We start from the raw sequence: 23,565 nt of genomic DNA on the forward strand, positions 1-23,565 counted from the left end.
ATAGTATTGAGTATATCAAAAACAACTTACACAGATTTTAAAAGGTATCATTAAAAATGATTATTTTTGGAAAGAATATAATTTAACATGAGTTGTTGGTTGCATCATCATCCATAAACTTTATGTGATTCTCAGAAACACCACCAAAAAAATAAAATATATAGCAACAAATAATGACATGAAAGCTATCCAAAAGATGATGAAGACAGCATTATGCATGTCTCTAGTCTATATATATTGTGAGCCACTCTAAATAATACATAAGCCTTGATACCATTTCACTTTTATTAAATTCACATTATAACTTTTTTAATCCTTCTAGATTCAGATTTGACTATAAATATTCATATGCAAGATTGTAACATGCATTATCAAATCAGAAAGTGCAATGTAATTTCTCTTTAGTTCATTTTGTTTTTTCAGAAAAGAACTATGTTTGAGGGATTAACGTTGTCCAACAACAACATGAGAAGTCACTTCACTATTCTTAAGAACTTGGAATGTCCATAAAAGTCTATCTGCCACAGCGCTTATAATTAAGGAGTATCTTATACATATTAAAAATTCAATCAACTTATCGGTTGGATCAAAATAATATTTTTGGCATGTATTGTCGATCATTGTTGGTTGAGAGAACATGGAATAGATTTGCCCATTGCAGGAGCATAACAAAAAGAGAAATTGAAGGGACAATTGCATGTTTAATCTAGAATATCGCCTCTATTATGCTCGACAAGGTCCTTCACTAGTCACTACATGACACTTCCCTCTTTGGTTGTAGCCATGATAGGAGGCAATAAGAGAAAAATATGTGTCTTCTTAACAAGGATCAATATTAGTTGAAAGAGTATGTTGAAACTAATGTAACTATCTAATATTTCTCAATGTTAGTTTCATGTTTAGAAGGTCATGTTAACCGTTCAAGTATTGGTATGGGGCTTGAAACAGACAGGTTCACATAGGTTTTTTGCTAAACCGTTGTATTTTTTTGTGTACAGTTTCATCTCTCACCCTCTCTTAAAAGAAATCCTAGACAACCTCGGTCACCACCATCGCACCATCACCATAGCATTAGACCAACATCGTTGCTACTACAAGGTCACCACCATCGCACATTCTCAAAGCGTTCACCCGGTTTGCTTTCTCTTTTATCAAGTTTGTCATCCTTAACCCTAATTTTGATTTTTTTGGTGTGTGTGTGTGTGTGTGTGTGTGTGTGGGGGGGGGGGGGGGGGACGCGTGGCAAATTAATATAAAATCCATCAAAAAAATTCATTTATTTTATATTTCAAAATTACAAGGTGTACTTTAACATTAACTTTGTAACATACAAGTAGTTATCTAAATAGAATGATACTAAGTACAATCCAAAAACTGAGCCAAGTATTATAATATTGTTACCAAAATGTAAAAGTATATAACTATTTCAAATCTTCAATCATTATGTTATGGCCTTGAAATACATGTCAATAAACGAAATATAATCCATAAAAGCTTAATGACTAATCATTAAATCTTAAACAATATATGAATAACAATTCATCCTAAGATGATTCAAATGGTTCTTGTCATTTAGACTCACTAATGATTTAATTATGGTTCTTGTCATTTAGACACACCATAATTACTTACCAGTGGCTCTTGTCATTTATACTCACCATCATATCGCAAATGGATTGTACCGCCCGAATTAGTGATGAATTTTACCCTTTTATTATATGTTGGGTTTTTGTGGTTTTTTGCTCCCATGACGCGGTGATTGGCTACCAGAATGTGGTAATGCCACGCCACCACATTGCAACACTCATTAACGATCATGGTGCGGCGCCATTGTGGGCTTAAAATCGTAAGTTTCAGATCACAAACCCTATTTAAAGAATGGTGGGGGTAGGGTTTTGTTTAACGTTAACCTCAATCTCAACCAGAGAGAAAACCCTAAACCTTAATCTCCATCTCAAGTTCTAAACTCCTTTTGGTGTATCTTTGTGCTCTTCAAGGAAGGAGCAGTGCTTTTGTGAGCCCAAGAACCCTCAAGTAAGGCAAGCGCAGTATCTAGAGCTTCTTTTGGAGTGATGTAAGCTTTCAAGGTCTTATCTTTATGTCTCATCCTTTGTAGATCTATGAAGTGAACAAGTTTCTTCATGTTGAGTAATTTTGAGAGGCTAGAAATGATCAAGCTTGCAACCTTAACACTGTATGAGGTCCCAAGAGTATCATATGTTTCAGATCTAGACAAAATCAGTTGTTTATGCCATGCATGGGGTTTTGACCCAATTTTATGCCATTTTGACATAAATTTCGTGAAGGACATGCATTGGACATAAATATCCTTAAAGTTTTGATTTTGATTGACCATTAGAGTGTAATGAAGATTTCTAGAAAGTATAAGGATCAATCTTAATGGATTAATAGGTGAATAAGGTTTTGAATATGGTAGGCGTATCGCAACGTGGTTAATTGCTAGCTATGGTGCAACGAGTAGATTCATCACGATGGTTCTGGACAAAGTCGGACAATGACGCGGTCAGGATCTTGCTACGTCACAGTAGCTGTTGACCGATGACCGCTGACTATTTGACCATTGACTTTTGATCAAGTTTTAATTTTGTCAATTATTAATAGAAGTGTATCACAAACTATTTAGTTAAGGGAAAATGGTCTTTTGCCATAGAGGAAGAAGTTAAGGTAGGAAATCTCGTTAGACAAGTTAGTTAGATTCATACCTTAATTATTGAATTAGGGTTATTTATCTTTGACATCCCCATTTTGATCGTCAGAAAAGTTCTTTTTTATTTATGTTTATTTTAAAACATAGTTCATTTATAAATGCAGAATTTGTCCCATAAAATATATTTCTAAAGAAATGCTTTAGATTGATATGTGAAAACATTGGGATGTCATAAATGATATAAGAAACATAAGCATAAACATAAGCATTACAGACCTTGCAACATCTAATGTCCAATATTTCCTCGAATCTCTCAGCATTTCCAAACATTAAATACCTTTGTATCGATACTTGTGATATAAAGAAACTAAGTGGGTCAGGATGGGAAACCTGGTTAGTAAATGGGGTTTGCAACCCACAATAATATAATTAAACTTTTTTTAATTAATTAAAAACCAGTTAACATGATTACCCGCCCCCATATCTTATATATTAATTTCTAAGGACCTCTCTTAAGGATCATCGCCTACATCTCATTTTCTTATACATTTATCACCACCGACCACTCATAAGGATCATGGTTGACATCATATTTTCTTATATATTCGTTGCTAAGGACCTCTCCTAAGGATCATCACCTACATCACATAGGCAATAATACTTTGGGGATTCCTCCGCATTACATGTTAGTAGATTACATAACATGAATACGTAGTTCGTACATCGCATGAACTCATAAGTTATCACTTATAGGTGTGAGCCTACCAATTTTCCACTCGACCGTCTGGGTTACTTAGTGGTGGTCATTTATACTCTGTTAGATAACTACATCACAAACATCGTAAGTAAAAGTCATGGAATCCCCTAATCATCTCTCATCGCCCATCACTACCCAACACACACACACACACACACACACATATATATATATATATATATATATATATATATATATATATATATATATATATATATATATAATTTCACCTAACATATATTGCAATATTGTATATAATAGGCACATATATCATTTAATTATCTAAATACTTCATATCTATATGTAAGATAAGAGTAAATGTGCACTCACTTTTTAAAAGTGGATGATTGGAAATTTGGGCATCATTTCACTTTGGCACTTAGACTTAGTCTTATATTTTAAAGACTAATGATAGTCTAGACTCCTTACTAATGTGAATTTCTACATTAAGATCTATTAAGTAAGGAACAACCAGGTAGGATCATATCAAAGGTAAGGTCCATTTGGTATATCAGAGTATACTGTTTGGAAATCCTATTTTACACACTTCATTAAATCTAGGCTAGACATCATTCTCGTAAGTATATAAATCAGTATAATCACTGGGAATCACTAATAAATCTTATTTATAGCTTTATAATAATGATTACGAATATAAATATAAGTTACGCTAAAAGCGATATAAGTGTAGCTTAACTTACATAGATTTTTCTAGACAAAAGTCCATAAATTTTACTTACAGAACTCCGACTCGATAATTTCTAATAGTCGGGCCATCAAGTACTTCTGAGTCTAGCTAAAATCTTCTAAATACTAGATAATCTCAAGATTTTTCAAAATGTGTCCAAAGAGAATGTTTGTCGAAGTGTGAGGGAGGTAATGAGGCTTGGTCTCTTATTTTTAGCCAAAATTTTCCATGCATGCAATGCTTCTTGAAGTGCACACCATGCACTCGAGCTACACTACTACTCCAGATTACTTCCACGTGTCAGCATAGGGTTCGTCCGCGTCCCACCCGTCTAGAAGTTCGACGCGACGCACATACTTACCTACACGAGGCGCTTTTCTATAAACTCTAGTAAATCGTATATTCTTCATACGAGCACTATTTTCGACATTCTTTATCTCCTCACGTAGCTATCGACGAGATCTACAACTTTCTTTTAGTGTCCGTCAGCTAATTCTCAATTTATTTTCAAAGTTAAATTTTTTATAGCATTAGATTGTTTAAGTGTATGTAAAAATCATAACTCTTTCCTACGATATTCGTTCTCGACTATCTTTATATTGACAGATAGGTATTGGCGAGATCTTCAACACTCCGTTAGATTGATTTTCCTAACAATCAACCATTCTTAATTCCTGTTTTTGTTTCGTATGCTGCTTCACTAAAACCTCTAAGAATCATAACTTCCTTATGATTTAGATTTGGATGTTCTCTATATGGACAATTTCTCTTTTACGATAACTACGATTTCCGTTTAGATTATGTCTCCTAAATAATCTTCTATCAGACACATCTATTTATTACCATGAAGAATAATTATCCTATTATTCTTTAATTAACTACTTTATCTTGAGAGGATTACAATTATCTCCCCTTTAGGATGATTGTGTTCTGAAATCATCAGGAAAGCAGGGCTTGTATAATGATTCGTCATGTTACCATTTCATCCTAGATAACCAAAACTCTTATATCTTTTCATTTGATAGTCTAACTCTTGGACTTCTTGACTGCTAGTGGTGCTCAAACTTACACATGCTCATCATTTTCTGTTGGAACTTCACTCCTATCCTTCAAGTTAGAATTTGGACCTTCATTGGACATTCCCACACCCTTTTTGACGTACTCAATCTATGATAATGTCTTTACATTGACTACCGGAACAAATGATGGGTCATTCTTTGATGACCTTTCATCGCATTATGCAATGGCCAGACTCAGGTCTCTTTGAGTCAGACTCCAGCATGAAAGATACTTTCCTTCATGTTCTAATGTGATATAATCGTATCGTAGCAGGTAGCATTTCTAACTACAGGCTGCTTAGCTTTTACGACGACTATGATACTTCCGTGAATCAATTCGATCATCATTTCCTTCAATCATTTAAAGAAATATGGATGCTACATCGAACATGTTTCTCTAAACTGAGTAACCTACATTGCAAATAGTCATCGGACTCGATGACCACTAAGGTCTGAATGAACAATCATTTTCGTAGTCATTACTGAAACAAAGGTAATGATGGAAATAAACAAAGTGAATTTAATTATTAGTGCCTTGCAAACCTTGTGACATTTCAAATCCAAGTGTGAGTCCTATGCTTCTGGTAGTATAGGCATCTACTACCTTTCAGACCTACTCATACTTATACCAAGGATTTTCTCGTAGTTTCCCCAAGTCACATTACAAGAAAATCACATATCAACTTAACAAATTTGAATAGTATAACGTAATAAGGATAATATATTTCCTTGAAAATGATTACAAGGTTATTCAATTTCTCCATCCCCTATGCTTCTTACATTAGACAAAATCACATAATAGTATCTAAATAAGACGTCTTCTTGATATCTTGTACTTTAGATAAGCATCTCCATATTCTTGATTTCCTGCAATGTCATCAACTCCATTAAGGATCATCTGGAATGCTCTTTCGTTTGGCTTCCATGGTGCATTCGGCCTTGCTTCTTCGTTTTTCTATGGGAAATCCTTCGAAATATGCCTACTACCTCCACATTCATACCATTTCTTGTTCTCGAGTGTACAATCTCTAGAATAGTGACCCATTCTTCCATATTTGTATTCGATCACCTACATGTCACATCCCACAAAGTTCTTCTTCTTGCACATATCGCACCATTTTCTTGAATTGTTACTCCCATATCTCTTGTTGTTAGGGTTAGACTTTGAGAATTTACTCTTCTTATCAGACTTCGAGAGTTCTTCATTCTTCCTTTGCTCTCATGTCTTACCTTTTCCTGACCATTCTCCCATATCTAGGTCTCTACATTCCTAGATAACCAGATAAATGCTTTCAGAGTGGTTTCTAGCTTTATTTTTGGCCCACAATACGCTAGTAGTCCAACATGAAACTTGTTTACTTTAGAAATTTTGGTAGGAACCAAGTTAGGAACCACCTTCATCTTCTTAGTGAAATATGTAGCATACTTGCTGCCACTCATTTTTCCATCTTAAGATTCTGGAATTCATGGTTGATCTCTAGAAGGTCTTGTTTGGAGCAATATTGCATCTATTACTCCTCAAGGATGTTCTCCCAAGACATCTTAAGTTCTTCTACCTTTGGCATAATATCAGCCAATAACTTCCACCAGCTCAACACCCCAATCTTAAACAGTCTGACTGTGAAGACAGTCTTCGGTCTGTTGCTTCAATCAGAAATTTCAGATATCATATTCATTTCAGAGATCGAATCTGTAAGTCCTACTAGTGTTGGGATACTAGAAAGACTTGGTGGTTTGGAAGAGATGATTCCTTTTATATGCATACATCTTTTTCAGTTTTCTCATCAAGTTTCTTCCTCCTAATCCTTTTGGTTCAACTTGGCTAATAGTCTGACTACAATTTTTTTTCCTTTGATTGTTCCTCATTCAGCTTAGGTCACACAACTGGTGCAATAGGTTCTTCCCAATTCTCCTAAAGTAGTCACCTTGTTTCCTCTATCTGTTGGTCTAGCATGGCATGCATCATTGCTTGAACTCCTGCCATTGTGATATGTTGGAGTGTAGGTGGAATGACCGGTGTATGACATATCACTCGCTTAGGCTTAGGCTGTCAGTTTCCATTATTGTTTCCTAATCCGCTTTGTGTTCTTACCATGATGTTCTATACACCAGAACAATCATACAAGGTACCAGAATCATGAGTATATTATGATAAAGATGTTTTAGTTATGTTTAGATCCATAATCCTCATTAATACTCAGAAAAGTTATATATGAGTTCTAATATCGTAATTAAACGTTTAGAAGCCGGAATACATAAAAATTCTTTATCTAAGTTATGGTCGGCAATATATGTCACACCCCCAAACTAGAATGGCGGAAACATTCGGGGGTGGATGACTTCACGTAGTATCATAAAAATTGAATATCGTAAAGAAAGTAACACAATCATCATATATATAATAAAAACGTTCATTGTTGCGTTATACATGTTTCCAAAAGAATACTACAATAAGATGGTTTGAGATGTTTGATAATAAATGCCATAGCGTTCCTTCTTCAAAAGCTGGTAGTTACATGTATTACCGATTCCCTAAGAAATACAAGTGGTTTCGAAAAAGTGTCAACAATAAAGTTGGTGAGTTCATAAGTGTTTTTGTATAGAAAAGTATGTCATTTTGGAAAAAAGTAGATGAACGTAGTTTGCAGAAAATCCAATATTTTCCACATATAGTTTGAAAAGTTCCCAAAGTTGGAGGGCGTTAGTATCTTTCGTACTTAAATGATAAAGATAAATCTTGTGCTCAAAATAAAGTAACTACTGAATGCATTTATGAGTCTCATAAATCAAGTTTGTTTTTATACTTTCGTGTGAGTTTTATAACCATACTATTGACACAGACTGCTTGTAACAACATTCTTCAGGTGTTGTAGTGTTATGACATTTGTCACCCCAGACCTGCCGGTCTAACTGTAGCTAACAGTTTAGGTGCGGGGTTGTCAATCCCGTATAGATCCGTACACAAGTATCACGCTCTCCCTCCAAGAGATTATGGTTTATAATACAGGACTTGAAATGCATACTAGAAAGTACGTTGAAGTTGAATATATCACATCACTTAGTATAAATAGATTTACGATAAGAAAGTCTTTGTTTTACCTTAGGTGAAAGTATTTTGTTTCTCAAGATATATAGGTAAGAATGTATTAATAACTCGCAAACTATACCCATTATAGTTTTTCGTAAAGTATGTTCCATTTGGTGAAAATAACTTGGTAAAATACTAAACTTTATACCTCAAGCAAGACGTTGGTATCGAATAATAATAAGATAGATGTTGTATTTATATTTATATAAAATGATACGTTTCCTAGTATTGTACTTGTATTCCCCCCTTAAAACATGAAAATACTTGAAAAGTAGGGGTACGAACTCACTTGTTTGGTTTAGAGAGAGTGGCACTAGAGTCGAGCAGAACTTAAACTGCGGAAAGTTGCATCTTCGAGCTTCTCGGGGATCTGAGTAGCGTAAAACCTTCGTCAGGGGGCTCGGGTGTGGAACCGGGGTTGTCGGGACGGTCTCTGGTACGTAAGAGTGTGTGAGAGTGAGTGAAGATTTGAGAGAGGTGTGGTAAAATCCGGAGCTTATGCCTTCTATTTATAGAGCTGAGGGCGCGAGTACGCTGCGCGTACTTCAGTCATGCTGGGTGTAACCTTGCGTCACGGCTTACGACTCAGGTCTAGCTAGGCATAGAGCTTGCAACCGATGGGACTCGACCCTGCCCCTGAGTACGCTGGGTGTACTCTAGAATTACGCTGGGCGTAATCCCAGCTTCAATCTTCTAAATTCCGTAACTTTTGCGTACGGGCTTCGTTTTTCGCGTTCTTTATATCCACACATAGGCGAGACTATGCTCTACAACTTTCGTTTAGACTCCGTCGGCTAGTTTTGAAATTTTTTTAATACTATGTTTTTAATAGGCCGAGACTGCTAAAGTCCGTTAAAAAATTCATAGTTTCTTTATCCGACGCCCGTTTTCTCTTGTCTTTTTATCACCTTACTCCTGTTGTGGAGACCTTTAACTCTCGTTTAGGTTGCGTTAGCTAAATACTTTTTGATCTTCAATTCGACTTTTTAGCTCTCTACTACTGTTACGAAACTTTGAAAATTTGTAACTTCTTCATACGAGGTACATTTTGGGCGATCTTTTTATGCACGTTCACTGTTTAACGTAATCTACGACTTTTGTTTAGATACTTAAGGCAAAAATGCATTTCATTGAAATTTCTCATTTTTCGCTTAATAATGTCTTACCGGGTGTGTCGTGAATACTTGAATAATCGAAACCTTTTTGTTATAACTTGGTTTTGAATGTTATTTATGTTTTTGGAAACCTTGACACGATATCTATCATTTGATGCACCCCAACTTTAGATTTTGAACATTTTATTTTTAAGGTTAATTTCGTTGATTCCAAATACTTTCATGCTAATAGACTTTTGAGTGTTACATTGCTTTGGAAAAATATAGGGTTGTCACATCATCCCCCCGTTAGAGGGAATTTCGTCCCGAAATTTAATCTAAGATAGAGTTTACGGGTTAGGAAAAAGATGTGGGTACTTTTGTTTCATCTGATCCTTGCGTTCTCAGGTGTATTCAGGTCCCCGTTTGGCATTCCAGCGGACCTTCACAATAGGTATGTGGCTTTGTTTGGTTCTTTTAATTTCCCAATCCATGATCTCTACTGGTTCTTCTATGAATTGGAGATTCTCATTTATTGCAATTTCGTCCAAAGGGACGACGAGGGTCTCATTGGACAAGCACTTCTTTAGGTTTGACACGTGGAAGGTAGGGTGTATGTTGTGGAGTTCCTGAGGTAATCGAAGTTTGTAAGCCACTGGACTAATCCTGGCAAGGATCTCAAATGGTCCGATGTACCTTGGGTTCAGTTTCCCACACTTTCCAAAATGTATTAATCCTTTCTAGGGCGATACTTTTAGTAGGACACAGTCTCCAACTTGGAATTCCAAGGGTTTCCGTCTTTTATCCGCATAACTCTTTTGTCTGTCCCTTGATGCCTTCAGTCGTTCCCAGATCTGAACAATCTTTTCCGTGGTTTCCCTTATGATTTCTGGCCCAGTGAGAGTGTTGTTTGTTGCTTGTCCTCTTGCTATCTGAGTGTCACCCACTTCAGCCCAGCACAAAGGTGATCTACACTTACGGCCATATAAGGCTTCGAACGGGGCAACCTTGATGCTAGTGTGGTAGGAAGTGTGCGGATTTAGTTAACCTATCGACGATCACCCAGATGGTGTCGAGTCCGCTTGTCGTCTTGGGTAATTTGGTTATGAAATCCATGGTTATCCGTTCCCACTTCCATTCGGGTATTTCTGGTTTTTGTAACAATCCTGAGGGCTTTTGGTATTCCACCTTGACTTTGGCGCATGTCAGACATTTGCTCACATAGGTAGCAATTTCAGCTTTCATGTTCGGCCACCAGTACAGTTTCTTGAGGTCCAAATACATCCCGGGATGTATGGAGTATCGTGTCTTATGGGCTTCGTTCATGACGATTTCTCTAAATCCACCAAACTTCGGTGTCCAGATTCGATCCATGAATTAAAGAACTCCATCACTCTTGACTTCGAGATTCTTATCCATTCCCCTTTAGGGCTTCTCTTGTCACATTTTCGGATTTCAAGGCTTCTATTTGGGCTTCCTTGATTTGCGTGGACAAGTGTGAATGGATTGTCATAGTTCGAGACTTCACTCGGTGGCCTGAGTATTCCTTTCGGCTGAGTGCATCAGCCACTACATTAGCCTTTCCGGGATGATATCGAATTTTGCATTCTTAATCCCTTAGTAGTTCTACTTATCGTCTCTGTCTCATGTTAAGTTCTTTCTGGTTGAGGATATGCTAGAGGCTTTTATGATCGGTGAAGATTGTACATTTCGTGCCGTAAAGATAGTGCCTCCATATCTTAAGAGTGAAAACGACTGATCCTAGCTCAAGATCATGCATCGTGTAGTTTACTTTGTGCGTATTTAGTTGTCTTGAGGCGTAGGCGATGACCTTCCCTCGTTGCATCAGGACACACCCAAGTCCTTGGTTTGACGCATCACAATAGACCACGAAGTCCTCTGTTCCTTCTGGCAAGGTTATGATGGGCGCACTACATAAGGCTCGCTTTAGTGTCTGAAACGCGATGTTTTGTTTTTCTCCCCAGTTGAAGGTCACACTCGTCTAAGTTAGGGTGGTAAGTGGCTTGGCAATCTTCAAAAATTTTTGTATAAACCTTCGGTAATATCCGGCGGGTCCCAAAAATTGCCGGATTTCTATTGGGGTTCTTGGAGTCGTCCAACTCTCGATTGCCTTGATCTTGTAAGGATCCACGTGTATCCCCTCTTTGCTTACTACGTGGCCTAGGAAATCTACTTCCCGAATCCAAAACTCGCACTTTGAAAATTTTGCGTATAGCTTCTCTACCCTCAATGTTTCCAAAACTTGGCGGAGGTGTTGGCTGTGTTCTTCCTGGCTTCTTGAATAGATGAGTATATCATCTATGAACACGATTACGAATTTATCCAGGAAGTGACGACACACTCGGTTCATCAAGTCCATGAACACCGCTGGTGCATTTGTCAATCCGAAGGGCATCACTACAAACTCGTAGTGACCATAGCGTGTTCGGAATGCCGTTTTGGGGATGTCTCCTTCCAGTACTCGCAGTTGGTGATAACCAGATCTTAGGTCGATCTTTGAGAAGTATCTTGCTCCTTGTAGTTGATCAAACAAATCGTCTATGCGCGGTATGAGATATCGATTCTTGATCGTGAGTTTGTTCAGTTCTCGGTAATCGATGCACATGCGGAAGGATCTGTCCTTCTTCTTCACGAATAGGACTGGTACTCTCCAAGGTGAGAAGCTTGGTCTAATGAAGCCTTTGCTCAGCAGCTCGTTTAGTTGGCTGGACAGTTCCTGCATCTCGGCCAAGGCTAGACGGTATGGCAATTTTGCTACTAGAGTAGCTCCGGGAATTAAGTCGATTCTGAACTCGACTTGGCGTTCTGGTGGGATCCCTGGAAGATCTTTTGGAAAGATGTCTGGGAAGTTGCAGACTTACGGAATGTCTTTAATGTTCTTCGATTCCCGTTTCTTGTCTACTACGTGGGCTAGAAAGGCATGATATTCTTTGCGAATATATTTTTGTGCTTTAACACAGGAGGTGATTCGTAAATTTGAACTAGGTTTGTTACCATAAATGACAAGAGTTTCGCCGTTTGGCAGATTGAGGCGAATGACCCTTTCATGACAAAGTATATCAGCATGGTGAAGGCTTAACCAGTCCATACCGATGATGACATCGAAACTTCTTATTGAGATGGGCATAAGGTCGATTTGAAACAAGTGCTCGTTTAAATTTAATGTGCATCCTACGTACATACCGCTTGCGCTTTCCGTTTTACCATTTACCATTTCTGCAGTGAATATTTTATTGAGTGGTTGGGGTTTTTGATTAAGTAGGTGTTTGAATTTATGACTCACAAAACTTCTCTCCGCACCGTAGTCAAAGAGTATGCATGCATAAATGTTGTTGAGGAGAAATGTACCCGTGATCGCCGTGGGTCCGATATTGCTTCATTTTGTCCTATTGCCAGCACTCTTCCAACACCGCCAGCATTCCTTGCCTTGGGGAAATTCCTCTTGAAGTGCCCAGTTTGTCCACACCCATAACATGCCTAGCTTACTCCAGTACCAGGAACTTGAGTGATTGGTTGCGCCGGTGCCTTACAGAAACGGGCAGTGCGCCCTTTCCTATCGCAGTTTTTACAGTGCATTTCATGGTAGTTACCGTGGTGGTGGTAATTGCATTTGTTGCACTTTGGCAGGTTTCCAGCATATTGCTTTGTTGGCGCAGGGGTGGCAGGGGTTGTAGTGGGGGTAGTAGTGGCATGGACCGCCACCATTTGTTTATTTGAAGGTTCTTGTGAAGTTTGACCTTTCCTCTTGTTCCAGAACCTCTTCTTGCTGTTATTGTTGACATTGTCGTCGTTGTTGTTGCTTCCTTTGGTTCCTGTTCGAGCTTCTGAATCTCGCCTCTGGGGCAGTATTCTCGTAGGAGCATTCGTTTCAGGTTTTCCCAACCCATGGAGTTCGCCACCGGTAGGGTTAGTGCCTTGATGTGGCCGTTCCACCATGTTAGGGCTCGCTCGGAGAAAGTATAAGCGGCAAATTTCACTTTGCTTTCTTCGGGGCACGCGCAAATCTGGAACACGGCTTCCGTTTTCTCTATCCATTGGGATAGAGCCATTACTCCCTCAGTTCCACTAAAGGGAATAATTTTGCTGTTGGTGAAGTCCTTGTAAGTACATTCCCCGGTACGCCCTGGTTTTGGCCATTTGTAGAGCTGTTTATTCCTCCTCTTGACCCGTTGTTACTGATTTGTGCCATCGCTGCGGTTACAGTGGCTGTTACAGCAGCTTGGAACATTGATGTATCCATAGTTGGAGGAGGTGGTGGAGGTGGTGTTGGAGCTGAGTTTCTGCGTGATGATCTACAAGGAGGCATGTTTTGGTAGAGAAATAATAATAATAAAGACTATAAGTTTCTAATGAATTGAAAATTGTGCACTAGAGGGTTAGTTATATCTTGTAATTTGTTTTGTCATTAGTTGATGGTTTCAAGGTAGATATAACAATTTAAATAATCCGATGAGTTTCGAGGGGTATAAAAAGACATACTTCATATATATATATATATATATATATATATATATATATATATATATATATATATATATATATATATATATATATATATATATGCCACACCTACGGTGCGTTACATTATGCTTCATGTTTAGGAAAATTTTGACCTATCTAGAGGTCTCTGATTATATGTTCAACGAAAATACGAAAAACTTTATCCGAGGTCCTATTCTATATCAAAATTGTTGGGGTTGGGCAAGTCCTACTTGCGGCGTGTTGTGCGTTTTGAGCTAGATTCTGTATCCGATTGTTTGACTCCCATTAAATGTCTCTCAAGAACCGTTTGTTGTTCCTTCATCTCTCTTATTTATGCAAGTGCTGCCTCCATTTGGCTTTGAAGCGTCCCTGTGTGGAGTTGGGTATCTTCGTGTAGTTCGTCCAAACGACGGATGTCTGCGGCGTTACCCTGCGCAGCAGCATTGACCTCACGAATTCTAGTCACTTGCATGTCCAACTGGTAGGTATGGGTGGCTATTTGGCCCACAAGGATGGGAAGCGCTCGATCGGCTGAGCCTCCCCCACTGACATTGTAAAACTCCCGACACATTCCGAAGGGAGGGCGTACACCTTGTTGACGGCTCCAATAGTAGAGAAGGCTTCCCCAAATGGGAATAGGAGGTTGGTAACCCATTCTAACTTCGGGAGAACGAGGAGCGGGTGGGTTGATCACTTCCGGCTCGGAGTTTGTTCCATCCGTAACTTCCTCTTCCTCCTCTGTTGGCTCTTCTTCCTCTTCGACTTCCTCATCGACTTCGTATTCCTCTCCGAATTCGAATTCGAATTCCTCTCCGACTTCTTCTTCGATTTCCTCTAGGTCTTCTTCTGGTTCTTCCTCTATCCATCCACCGTTACCTTGGTTTGGGTAGTAGGGATCTCCCGGTAAATGGAATCCGGCCATTTTGTTTGTACTAGGATAGAGGTATAAGAATTTTATAAGAAAAGAAATTTCTATTTAACGACATCCTAAGTTTAGCTATATATTGTGGTGTGCAAGTTTTTATTGTCCTTATGTTTTTATAATAATACTCCTATAGAATTTCGAATTTGTAAGTTTAGAAATTTTTATTTGGTAAGTTTTTGACTTGTCCACTACGACCATTCCTCGACGTATGTTGGTCAAATCCAGGATAAATATAGTTGATCAGGCTATATTTATTCTCGATTTGATTACATACCTCGAGGCCCAATCATAGTGTCGCAACTCGCCTTAATACTTTTAGAAAACTTTGTTATGATGCGAGACCGATGCATGCGTGTAAAAATGTATATTTTAAAAGAAAATATGTCATTTATGAAAACGCGTTGTCAGAGGGTTTTTGGTACCCTTGTTGCATTTATAGTTTGTATATCTTATGTGGTTCGATATACTTAGTTCACTATAAACAATGCTCTGATACCAATCTGTCACATCCCCAAACCAGAATGGCGGAAACATTCGGGGGTGGATGACTTCACGTAGTATCATAAAAATTGAATATCGTAAAGAAAGTAACACAACCATCATATATATAATAAAAACGTTCATTTTTGCGTTATACATGTTTCTAAAAGAATATTACAATAAGATGGTTTAAAATGTTTGATAATAAATGCCATAGCGTTCCTTCTTCAAAAGCTGGTAGTTACATGTATTACCGATTCCCTAAGAAATACAAGTGGTTTCGAAAAAGTGTCAAAAATAAAGTTGGTGAGTTCATAAGTGTTTTTGTATTGAAAAGTATGTCATTTTGGAAGAGAGTAGATGAACGTATCTTCCAGAAAATCCAATATTTTCCACATATAGTTTGAAAAGTTCCCAAAGTTGGAGGGCGTTAGTATCTTCCGTACTTAAATGGTAAAGATAAATCTTGTGCTCAAAATAAAGTAAATACTGAATGCATTTATTAGTCTCGTAAGTCAAGTTTGTTTTTATACTTTCACGTGAGTTTTATTCTATTGACACAGACTGGCTTTAACAACATTCTTCAGGTGTTGTAGTGTTATGACATTTGTCACCCCAGACCTGCCAGTCTAACTGTAGCTAACAGTTTAGGTGCGGGGTTGTCAATCCCGTATAGATCCATACACAAGTATCACGCTCTCCCTCCAAGAGATTATGGTTTATAATATAGGACTTGAACTGCATACTAGAAAGTACGTTGAAGTTGAATATCTCACATCACTTAGTATAAATAGATTTACGATAAGAAAGTCTTTGTTTTACCTTAGGTGAAAGTATTTCGTTTCTCAAGATGAATACGTAAGAATATATGAATAACTCGCAAACTATACCCATTATAGTTTTTCGTAAAGTATGTTCCATTTGGTGAAAATAACTTGGTAAAATACTAAACTTTATACGTCAATCAAGATGTTGGTATCGAATAATAATAAGATAGATGTTGTATTTATATTTATATAAAACGATACGTTTCCTTGTATTGTACTTGTATTCCCCCCGTAAAACATGAAAAGAATTGAAAAGTAGGGGTACGAACTCACTTGTTTGGTTTGGAGAGAGTGAGACTAGAGTTGAGCAGAACTTCAACTGCGGAAAGTTGCATCTTCGAGCTTCTTGGGGATCTCGGTAGCGTAAAACCTTCGTCGGGGGCTCGGGTGTGGAACCGGGGTTGTCGGGACGGTCTCTGGTACGTAAGAGTATGTGTGAGTGAGTGAAGTTTTGAGAGAGGTGTGGTAAAATCTGGAGCTTATGCCTTCTATTTATAGAGCTGAGGGCGCGAGTACACTGGGCGTACGCGTTACGCTGGGCGTAACCTTGCGTCACGGCTTACGACTCGGGTCTAGCTAGGCGTAGAGCTTCCAGCCGATGGGACTCGATCCTGCCCCTGAGTACGCTGGGCGTACTCTAGAATTACGCTGGGTGTAATCCCTGCTTCAATCTTCTAAATTCCGTAACTTTTGCGTACAGGCTCCCTTTTTCGCATTCTTTATATCCACGCGTAGGTGAGACTATGCTCTACAACTTTCATTTAGACTCCGTCGGCTAGTTTTGAAATTTTTTTAATACTATGTTTTTAATAGGCCGGGACTGCTAAAGTCCGTTAAAAATTCATAGTTTCTTTATCCGACGTCCGTTTTCGCTTGTCTTTTTATCACCTTACTCCTGTTGTGGAAACCTTCAACTCTCGTTTAGGTTGCATTAGCTAAATATTTTTCGATCTTCAATTCGAGTTTTTAGCTCTCTACTACTGTTACGAAACTTTGAAAATTTGTAACTTCTTCATACGAGGTCCATTTTGGGCGATCTTTTATGCACGTTCACCGTTTAACGTAATCTACGACTTTTGTTTAGATACTTAAGGCAAAAATGCATTTCATTGAAATTTCTCATTTTTCGCTTAATAATGTCTTACCGGGTGTGTCGTGAATATTTGAATAATCGAAACCTTTTTATTATAACTCGGTTTTGAATGTTATTTATGTTTTTGAAAACCTTGGCACGATATCTATCATTTGATGCACCCCAACTTTAGATTTTGAACATTTTATTTTTGAGGTTAATTTCGTTGATTCCAAATAGTTTCTTTGTAATAGACTTTTGAGTGTTACATTGCTTTGGAAAAATATAGGGTTGTCACAATATATCTTTCATTTAGTTAAGTAACAGGAGTTTGGACCCCTAAGGCATGCTATAATATAAATCAATTAGAAGATAACAACAAATTAGGCATCTTATCATAAAGTAAGATAGTAACAGTCTCAATTCAGGTATAGTACCTAAAATTTAATAGAGACACATCTCACAATCATCGCTTAGCATTCTAAGTTTAAGTCTAGAAATCTTAAAATATTCCTATTTCTCTGAAACTAATGCTCTGATACCAACTGTGACGTCCCCATTTTCATGGTCAGAAATGTCACACCCCAAAACCGGAACGACGGAAACGTTCTGGGGTGGATGACGTCATGTCAAGTATCACAGCATAAGTAGTATAGTAATCAAAGTACAACAACCATTGCATTAATAGTAATAGTTTTACATAGGTTACATTTCATAGCATCATCAAAGTAATAGAAGGAATAATATAGATGCAGCTCGGTTCTAGGCTGACATCGCAAAAGCTCCCGGGGTGTACCTGTCTATCGCTGACCTGAGAATACAAGTTATTTTGAAAGCGAGTATCAGCATTATATAATGCGGGTGAGTTCATAAGTATTTAGTGTCATTTGTATAAATACGCATTTTTATTAAAAATAACTTTATGGAAGAAGACCCGACAGACTTACATTTTAAGGAGTAATTTTCCCCAAAAATACTATCATTATCAGAATACAGTATTGACTTTAAGGAATAATGAGAAAATCACAAGTGAAAATACCAGGGGGAAATAATATATACCTTAGCAGTAATACTGCTGACTAAAACAAAAGATAACATAGACTCCAGGAAAGTATCGTATGAATAATACGCCTGACTCAGTCTAACACAAGGAAACACAGACTCTAGACAGTATCGAATGAACGATACAACTAGCAAAGTCTAAAACAAGGAAATACAGTGATAATTCTTGTTACCTTAAGGCCATGAATAATAAGGTAAACATGGAGATACTCGTAACCATATTGATTGACAATAGAGTACTTGACGCTCTATAAGCGTCGGAAAGAATGTGACATTTGTCACCCCTTGGTTTGGTCGGCCGGGGACTGTGGCTAGCAGTCAGGGTGTGGGAGTGTCAGTTCCGTATAGATCTATACACACAATGCCCACTCTCCCTCTAGGAGACTCTAGTTACCAACTTGACAATGGGGAAATCCGTGTCCAGAGGATGTATCTCGTAATTTCGAATTATATTATAAGTATTGGAATAATGATATAGGCTCACGAATGAACTGAATCCTTCGGAATTCTCGTACTGGAAAGAGTAAATAGAATCTCCTAACTATTCCTATAATAGTTACTAACATTTCAGGTCTATGAATAATGAGTGGAAGGATTCCCTTGCTACCCAAGGGAAATGAACTGGTCGATGGAAATCTTTATCTCTATGTATGTATACATGATATATAACTAATGTTTAAACGACCTTCGGACGGATAACCGATACCCACCAGACCACATCCCAACGAGGAAAAGGAAATAGGGCGAATTAGCCTTCCTAAGTCTTTTAAACATTATTTATATAACTATACAAATTCAAGCATACATTTAATGAAAGGTCTATGAATGATGAATGGAAGGATGCCCTTGCTACTCAAGGGAAATGAACTGTTCGATGGAAACATTTATGTCTATTGATATGTGCATATTTAGTTCATATTAAGTATAGGTTTTTATTCATTTATTAGCTAAATTATTGCATTATATGGACAAAAGGTACTCAAAGGTGTTTGAATTATATTTTTAGTCCAAAAATGAAGCTCGGAAGCAGGAGAAGCGGTTGAGAGATCGAGAATGGAACAAAGAAGAAAAACACCAAAAATAACACCCACTCGACGAGTAGGGTCGACTACTCGGCGAGTCCGATCGAAGAATCGAGAACATAATTACTCGGGATTCCAGAGACTTATCATAACACGGGGACTGAGAGATAGACTCGATGAGTCGCCACCTAACCTGATGAGTCGATTCCTATATATATATATATATATATATATATATATATATATATATATATATATATATATATATATATATATATATATATATATATATATATATAGATAACTCCTCAGAACGATGGAGGAGAGTTCTGGAACGATTCAGAAGAGTTTAGCTGCGATTAAGAAGGCAGAGAACCCCCAGAAGACGACGAGAGAAGCTAGAATTCAATCCCGAAGAAGAATTGAGGCAAAATTTCATCATTCCACTTATTCTTTTGTTTTATCATTATGGTTAAACAATTTGACTCTGTTTGTTTGCTGTTATTTACTTCAATTATGAGCTAAAACCTTTAGACTTCTGTTTAGGGAAACAAAGTTGACAATATGGTTTGATTGATTGGTAGGATTAATTCTAAGTTGGTGAATTTTTGTTATTTTAGCTTGCTAAAGAACCTTGTATGTGAGTAATAATTAATTTTCTGTTAATAGGAAGATAATTGATTAGCATGAACATCTATTGATTATTAACCTCATATTCTATGTAATCACTATGCCATATGTCTAGGATTAATGAATATGAAACTAGAGTTAATAAGAGAATTAAGTAAATTCATGTGCAAGCTCGTGTGATGACCATCAACAAGAAGTTAATTAAAAGATTAAATTAGTTAACTATTGCAAGTCTAAATTAATCCGAATAATTGATCTAGTAAATCTGATTAAATTAGACAACTGGCCACTGTTTAAGTTAGTTCATTTGCTAAGGATTAGTGTAGTGAATATGAATCTAATCATTTGAATCGGTAACCAACGAAAGAATTAATCCATTGCACCATTACCTTAAAATCAACCATAGGGTCAATTGAGTTGAACTAAACAGAAGTTCCTTCCCAATTATTGAATCTAGTTAAGTCTTTATTTTCTAGTTCTTAAATTAGTAATAGTTAGCAAGTTTCTACTCTTGAAAAACTAGAGAAACCCTATTCTTATTTATTAATTTCGATAAAATTAGTTTTTAATTTTAATTTGCCGTTCCCTGTGTTCGATACCCTACTTATCCAACTACACCACAATTGATAGGTTCACTGCCTTTGTGTGTTGTTTTTCAATTAAAAAGTAGGTTTTAAACTAAGTGAGTTTTGCATACATCAAGTTTTTGGTGTCGTTGCCTGGGAACGGTTCTAAATTAACATTAAATTCTAATTTAATCGATCCTTTGTGTGGGATTTATCTCACACAAAGTTAATTAAAAGGCAATTCAATAAGTAGGATTAGTTTTAATAAAATTTCGTTTTTAGAGTAACTAGAAAAAATTTTCTGTTTTTTCCTTGAACTCGCCGAGTGCACTCGTGCCGACTCGGCGAGTACATCGCTGTTTCAGTTTTATTTTTTTATTTTATTTTTGTTCTTTTTACGCGTTTTCTGTGTTGCTTACAGTTGTTTCATGACCCGAGGATCTGATACACCTCTGGTCCCCCCTCTTGAAGACCCGGAATCCGTGCTAAGGAAGAGCAAAGGCAAAGCCGTTGGAGAATCCGCTTCTTCAATGAACTCGCCACTCAAAAACCCCAAGTCCGTTTTCAGCAAGAAAAGGAGCAGCAAATCCAGAGCGTCCGGTGCTTCTTTGACTATCGAAGACCCAATTCAAGAAGATATCGAATATGAGACCGAGGAAGAAGAAGAAGAACCCACATTCGAGCAAAACTCCGAGTTTGAAGACAATTTAGTCATCACTGTGGCTAATATCGATGAAGTCCCCATGGGGGAATGGAAGAAGAGGATGCGCGATGACACCGGCCCGGGACTTGTGCAGCCCGCAATTCCCGCGACCGCCACTTTCGAACTAAAAGGCCATATTCTCGCTCAACTCAAGGAGATTCCTTTTTATGGGAAGGATCACGAAGACGCCTACAAGCACTTGGACGAAGTGAATGATGTGGCCGACTACTTTAATGTACCGAATGTCCCCTGCGAAACCCAGCTTCTTCACATGCTCCCAGTCACGTTCAAAGGAGCTGCAAAGGATTGGCTAAAGTCATTTCCTCCCGGATCATTCACCACATGGGCCAAGATGAAAGAGGAGTTCATAGATCACTTTTGTCCACCCTCCAAAATAGCCAAGTTAGATAAAGCAATTGCCAACTTCGAGCAACAGCCCGGAGAATGTCTTTATGAAGCATAGGAAAGGGACAAGAGTTTGCTTAGAAATTGCCCACATCACGACCTTAATAGCCAACAAGAGGTCTCCATTTTCTATGATGGAGTCAATGTCACAACAAGGCAATTGCTAGATTCTCAAGGTCCGCTCACGAAGAAGGCGCCTCCGGTAATCAAGGAGCTAATTGAAGAATTCTCTAAGCACTCTAGAGAATACCACAATCCAAGAAACGAAATAAGTCGGGGAGTAGTGAACGCGGCAAATGATAGCATGGCGGCGGTAATAGCTAAGCTTGACAGTCTTGATAGAAGAATGACAAAAATGGATCAAACAATCCATGCTATGAGGGTGGGATGTGAAAATTGTAGAGGGCCCCATCTCACAAAGGATTGTGATTTGGATGAGAATGGAAATAAGAAAGCTCAAGTCTTCTATTCAAGTGGCGATCGATACGACGAGAATTGGCGAAAACCTAAGAAGGAATGGCTCCCATACGAAGAGTATAAGAAGGCTAAGGAGGAAAAATACAAGCAGAAAGAGAGGGGACTATATCAAAGAGAAGAACCGGTAGAAAAGAAAGTTGATTTCGAAGAAATGTTCGCTAGATTCATAGCCGCGTCCGAAAAGAGACACAATGATCACGATGCTACAATACATGAGACTAGAAACATGCTAAGGAATCAGCAGGCATCCATTCTCAACATTGAGAAACAGCTGGGACAGCTTGCACACCAAGTGAACGATAGAAGACCGGGTCAACTTCCAAGTAACACCGAACCTAATCCAAGAATGGAGAATGTTAGTGCAATAACCTCCAGCAAGGAAGAAATATTCACAGATACACTGAGAATCTCCAAGAGAAAGGCCGAAAGGGCAGAAGAGTCGGCTCCAGCAAAACCCGATCTGACTCGCCAAGTCCCTCTAATGGACTCGATGAGTCCATGCTTAAATGACAAAACTGTCATTCCCTTAAAACCATATAATCTTCCTTTGCCTTACCCAATCAAAGCCATGTCTGCGGAAAAAGTTGAAGCATAGAGAATATTTATGAAGCACGTTAAAGCCCTCCAAGTCAATGTGCCATTTGTAGAAACAATGCTCACAACACCCAAGTACTTTAACTTGCTAAAAGGTCTTTTTGCTGCTAGGAAAGATTTGGCTGAAGTCGCGGAGATACTATTGAGTGAGCTACCCGAGAAGAAGGGCGATCCGGGGAATATTATAATTCCGTGCCAATTTGGTAATGAAGTTGTCACCCAAGCATTGACCGACTCGGGTGCAAGCATCAATCTGATGCCTTTCTCTTTCTTTAAGAGGTTGAATTTACCGGAGCCAAGACCGGTAAATATGAAGATCCATTTGGCAGACAAGACAATAATTTATCCACAAGGCGTTTGTGAGGATCTCCTTATTAAAGTCAAGAAGTTCATCTTTCCAGTAGACTTTGTGGTGGTTGACATGGAAGAAGACCCCAAAACTCCAATCATTTGGGGGAGATCATTTTTAAACACCGCATGTGGTTTAATTAATGTATGTGAGTCTACACTAACATTGACAGTGGGTGACAAGTCCGTAATATTTAAAGCTATACCAGAAGCCAAGCAAGAACAGGAAAGAAAAGAAAATATCTCATTTATCCATTTGGAGGATGAGATACTACAAAAAGAACATGCACTTTTGCAAAAAGAAGATCCAAGCAAGTTTCTGCTACATTCTGGAGAGGATTGAGATGCTAACAAGGACTTGGAGGAGTTAGAAAAGCTACTGGAAGGAGCCGACTCAGAAAACACCCAAGAAATGATGGAATACGATCAGACTCGCCGAGTCACTTTACCGGACTCGACAAGTCCAGTAGAATTTGATAACAGCTTGAACGATTTAGATCTATTTGTTGCTAGTCCTCTGTATAGTCTGGATTTGGAAATTTTGCTCATTCTCTAGGAGAACAAACAACAAAAGAAGACATGGATACGGAAGTTCAAC

General features: G+C 38.0%; 1 protein-coding gene and 1 non-coding gene across 2 annotated transcripts; one reads left to right on the forward strand and one right to left on the reverse strand.

Annotated features, from left to right (window-relative positions):
• Positions 1-21,543: 21,543 nt before the first annotated feature.
• Positions 21,544-21,650, reverse strand: LOC145056093 (small nucleolar RNA R71). Its single transcript, XR_013685629.1, has one exon. It is a non-coding gene; the product is annotated as a small nucleolar RNA R71 (small nucleolar RNA).
• A 979-nt stretch (positions 21,651-22,629) lies between these two features.
• On the forward strand, positions 22,630-23,310 carry LOC145050133 (uncharacterized). The gene has a single exon (XM_078998430.1). It carries the CDS (start codon positions 22,630-22,632, stop codon positions 23,308-23,310), a length of 681 nt encoding a protein of 226 aa, XP_078854556.1.
• The last annotated feature ends 255 nt before the right edge of the window (positions 23,311-23,565 follow it).

Source organism: Lactuca serriola, chromosome 5 (genome assembly GCF_051521515.1).
Source record: "Lactuca serriola cultivar US96UC23 chromosome 5, Lser_US96UC23_V15, whole genome shotgun sequence".
Taxonomy (NCBI): domain Eukaryota; kingdom Viridiplantae; phylum Streptophyta; class Magnoliopsida; order Asterales; family Asteraceae; genus Lactuca; species Lactuca serriola.

Bases quoted from the DNA above. Each gene is read 5' to 3' on its own strand.
- LOC145050133 (XM_078998430.1), top strand. From the start codon at position 22,630: ATGAAGCACGTTAAAGCCCTCCAAGTCAATGTGCCATTTGTAGAAACA.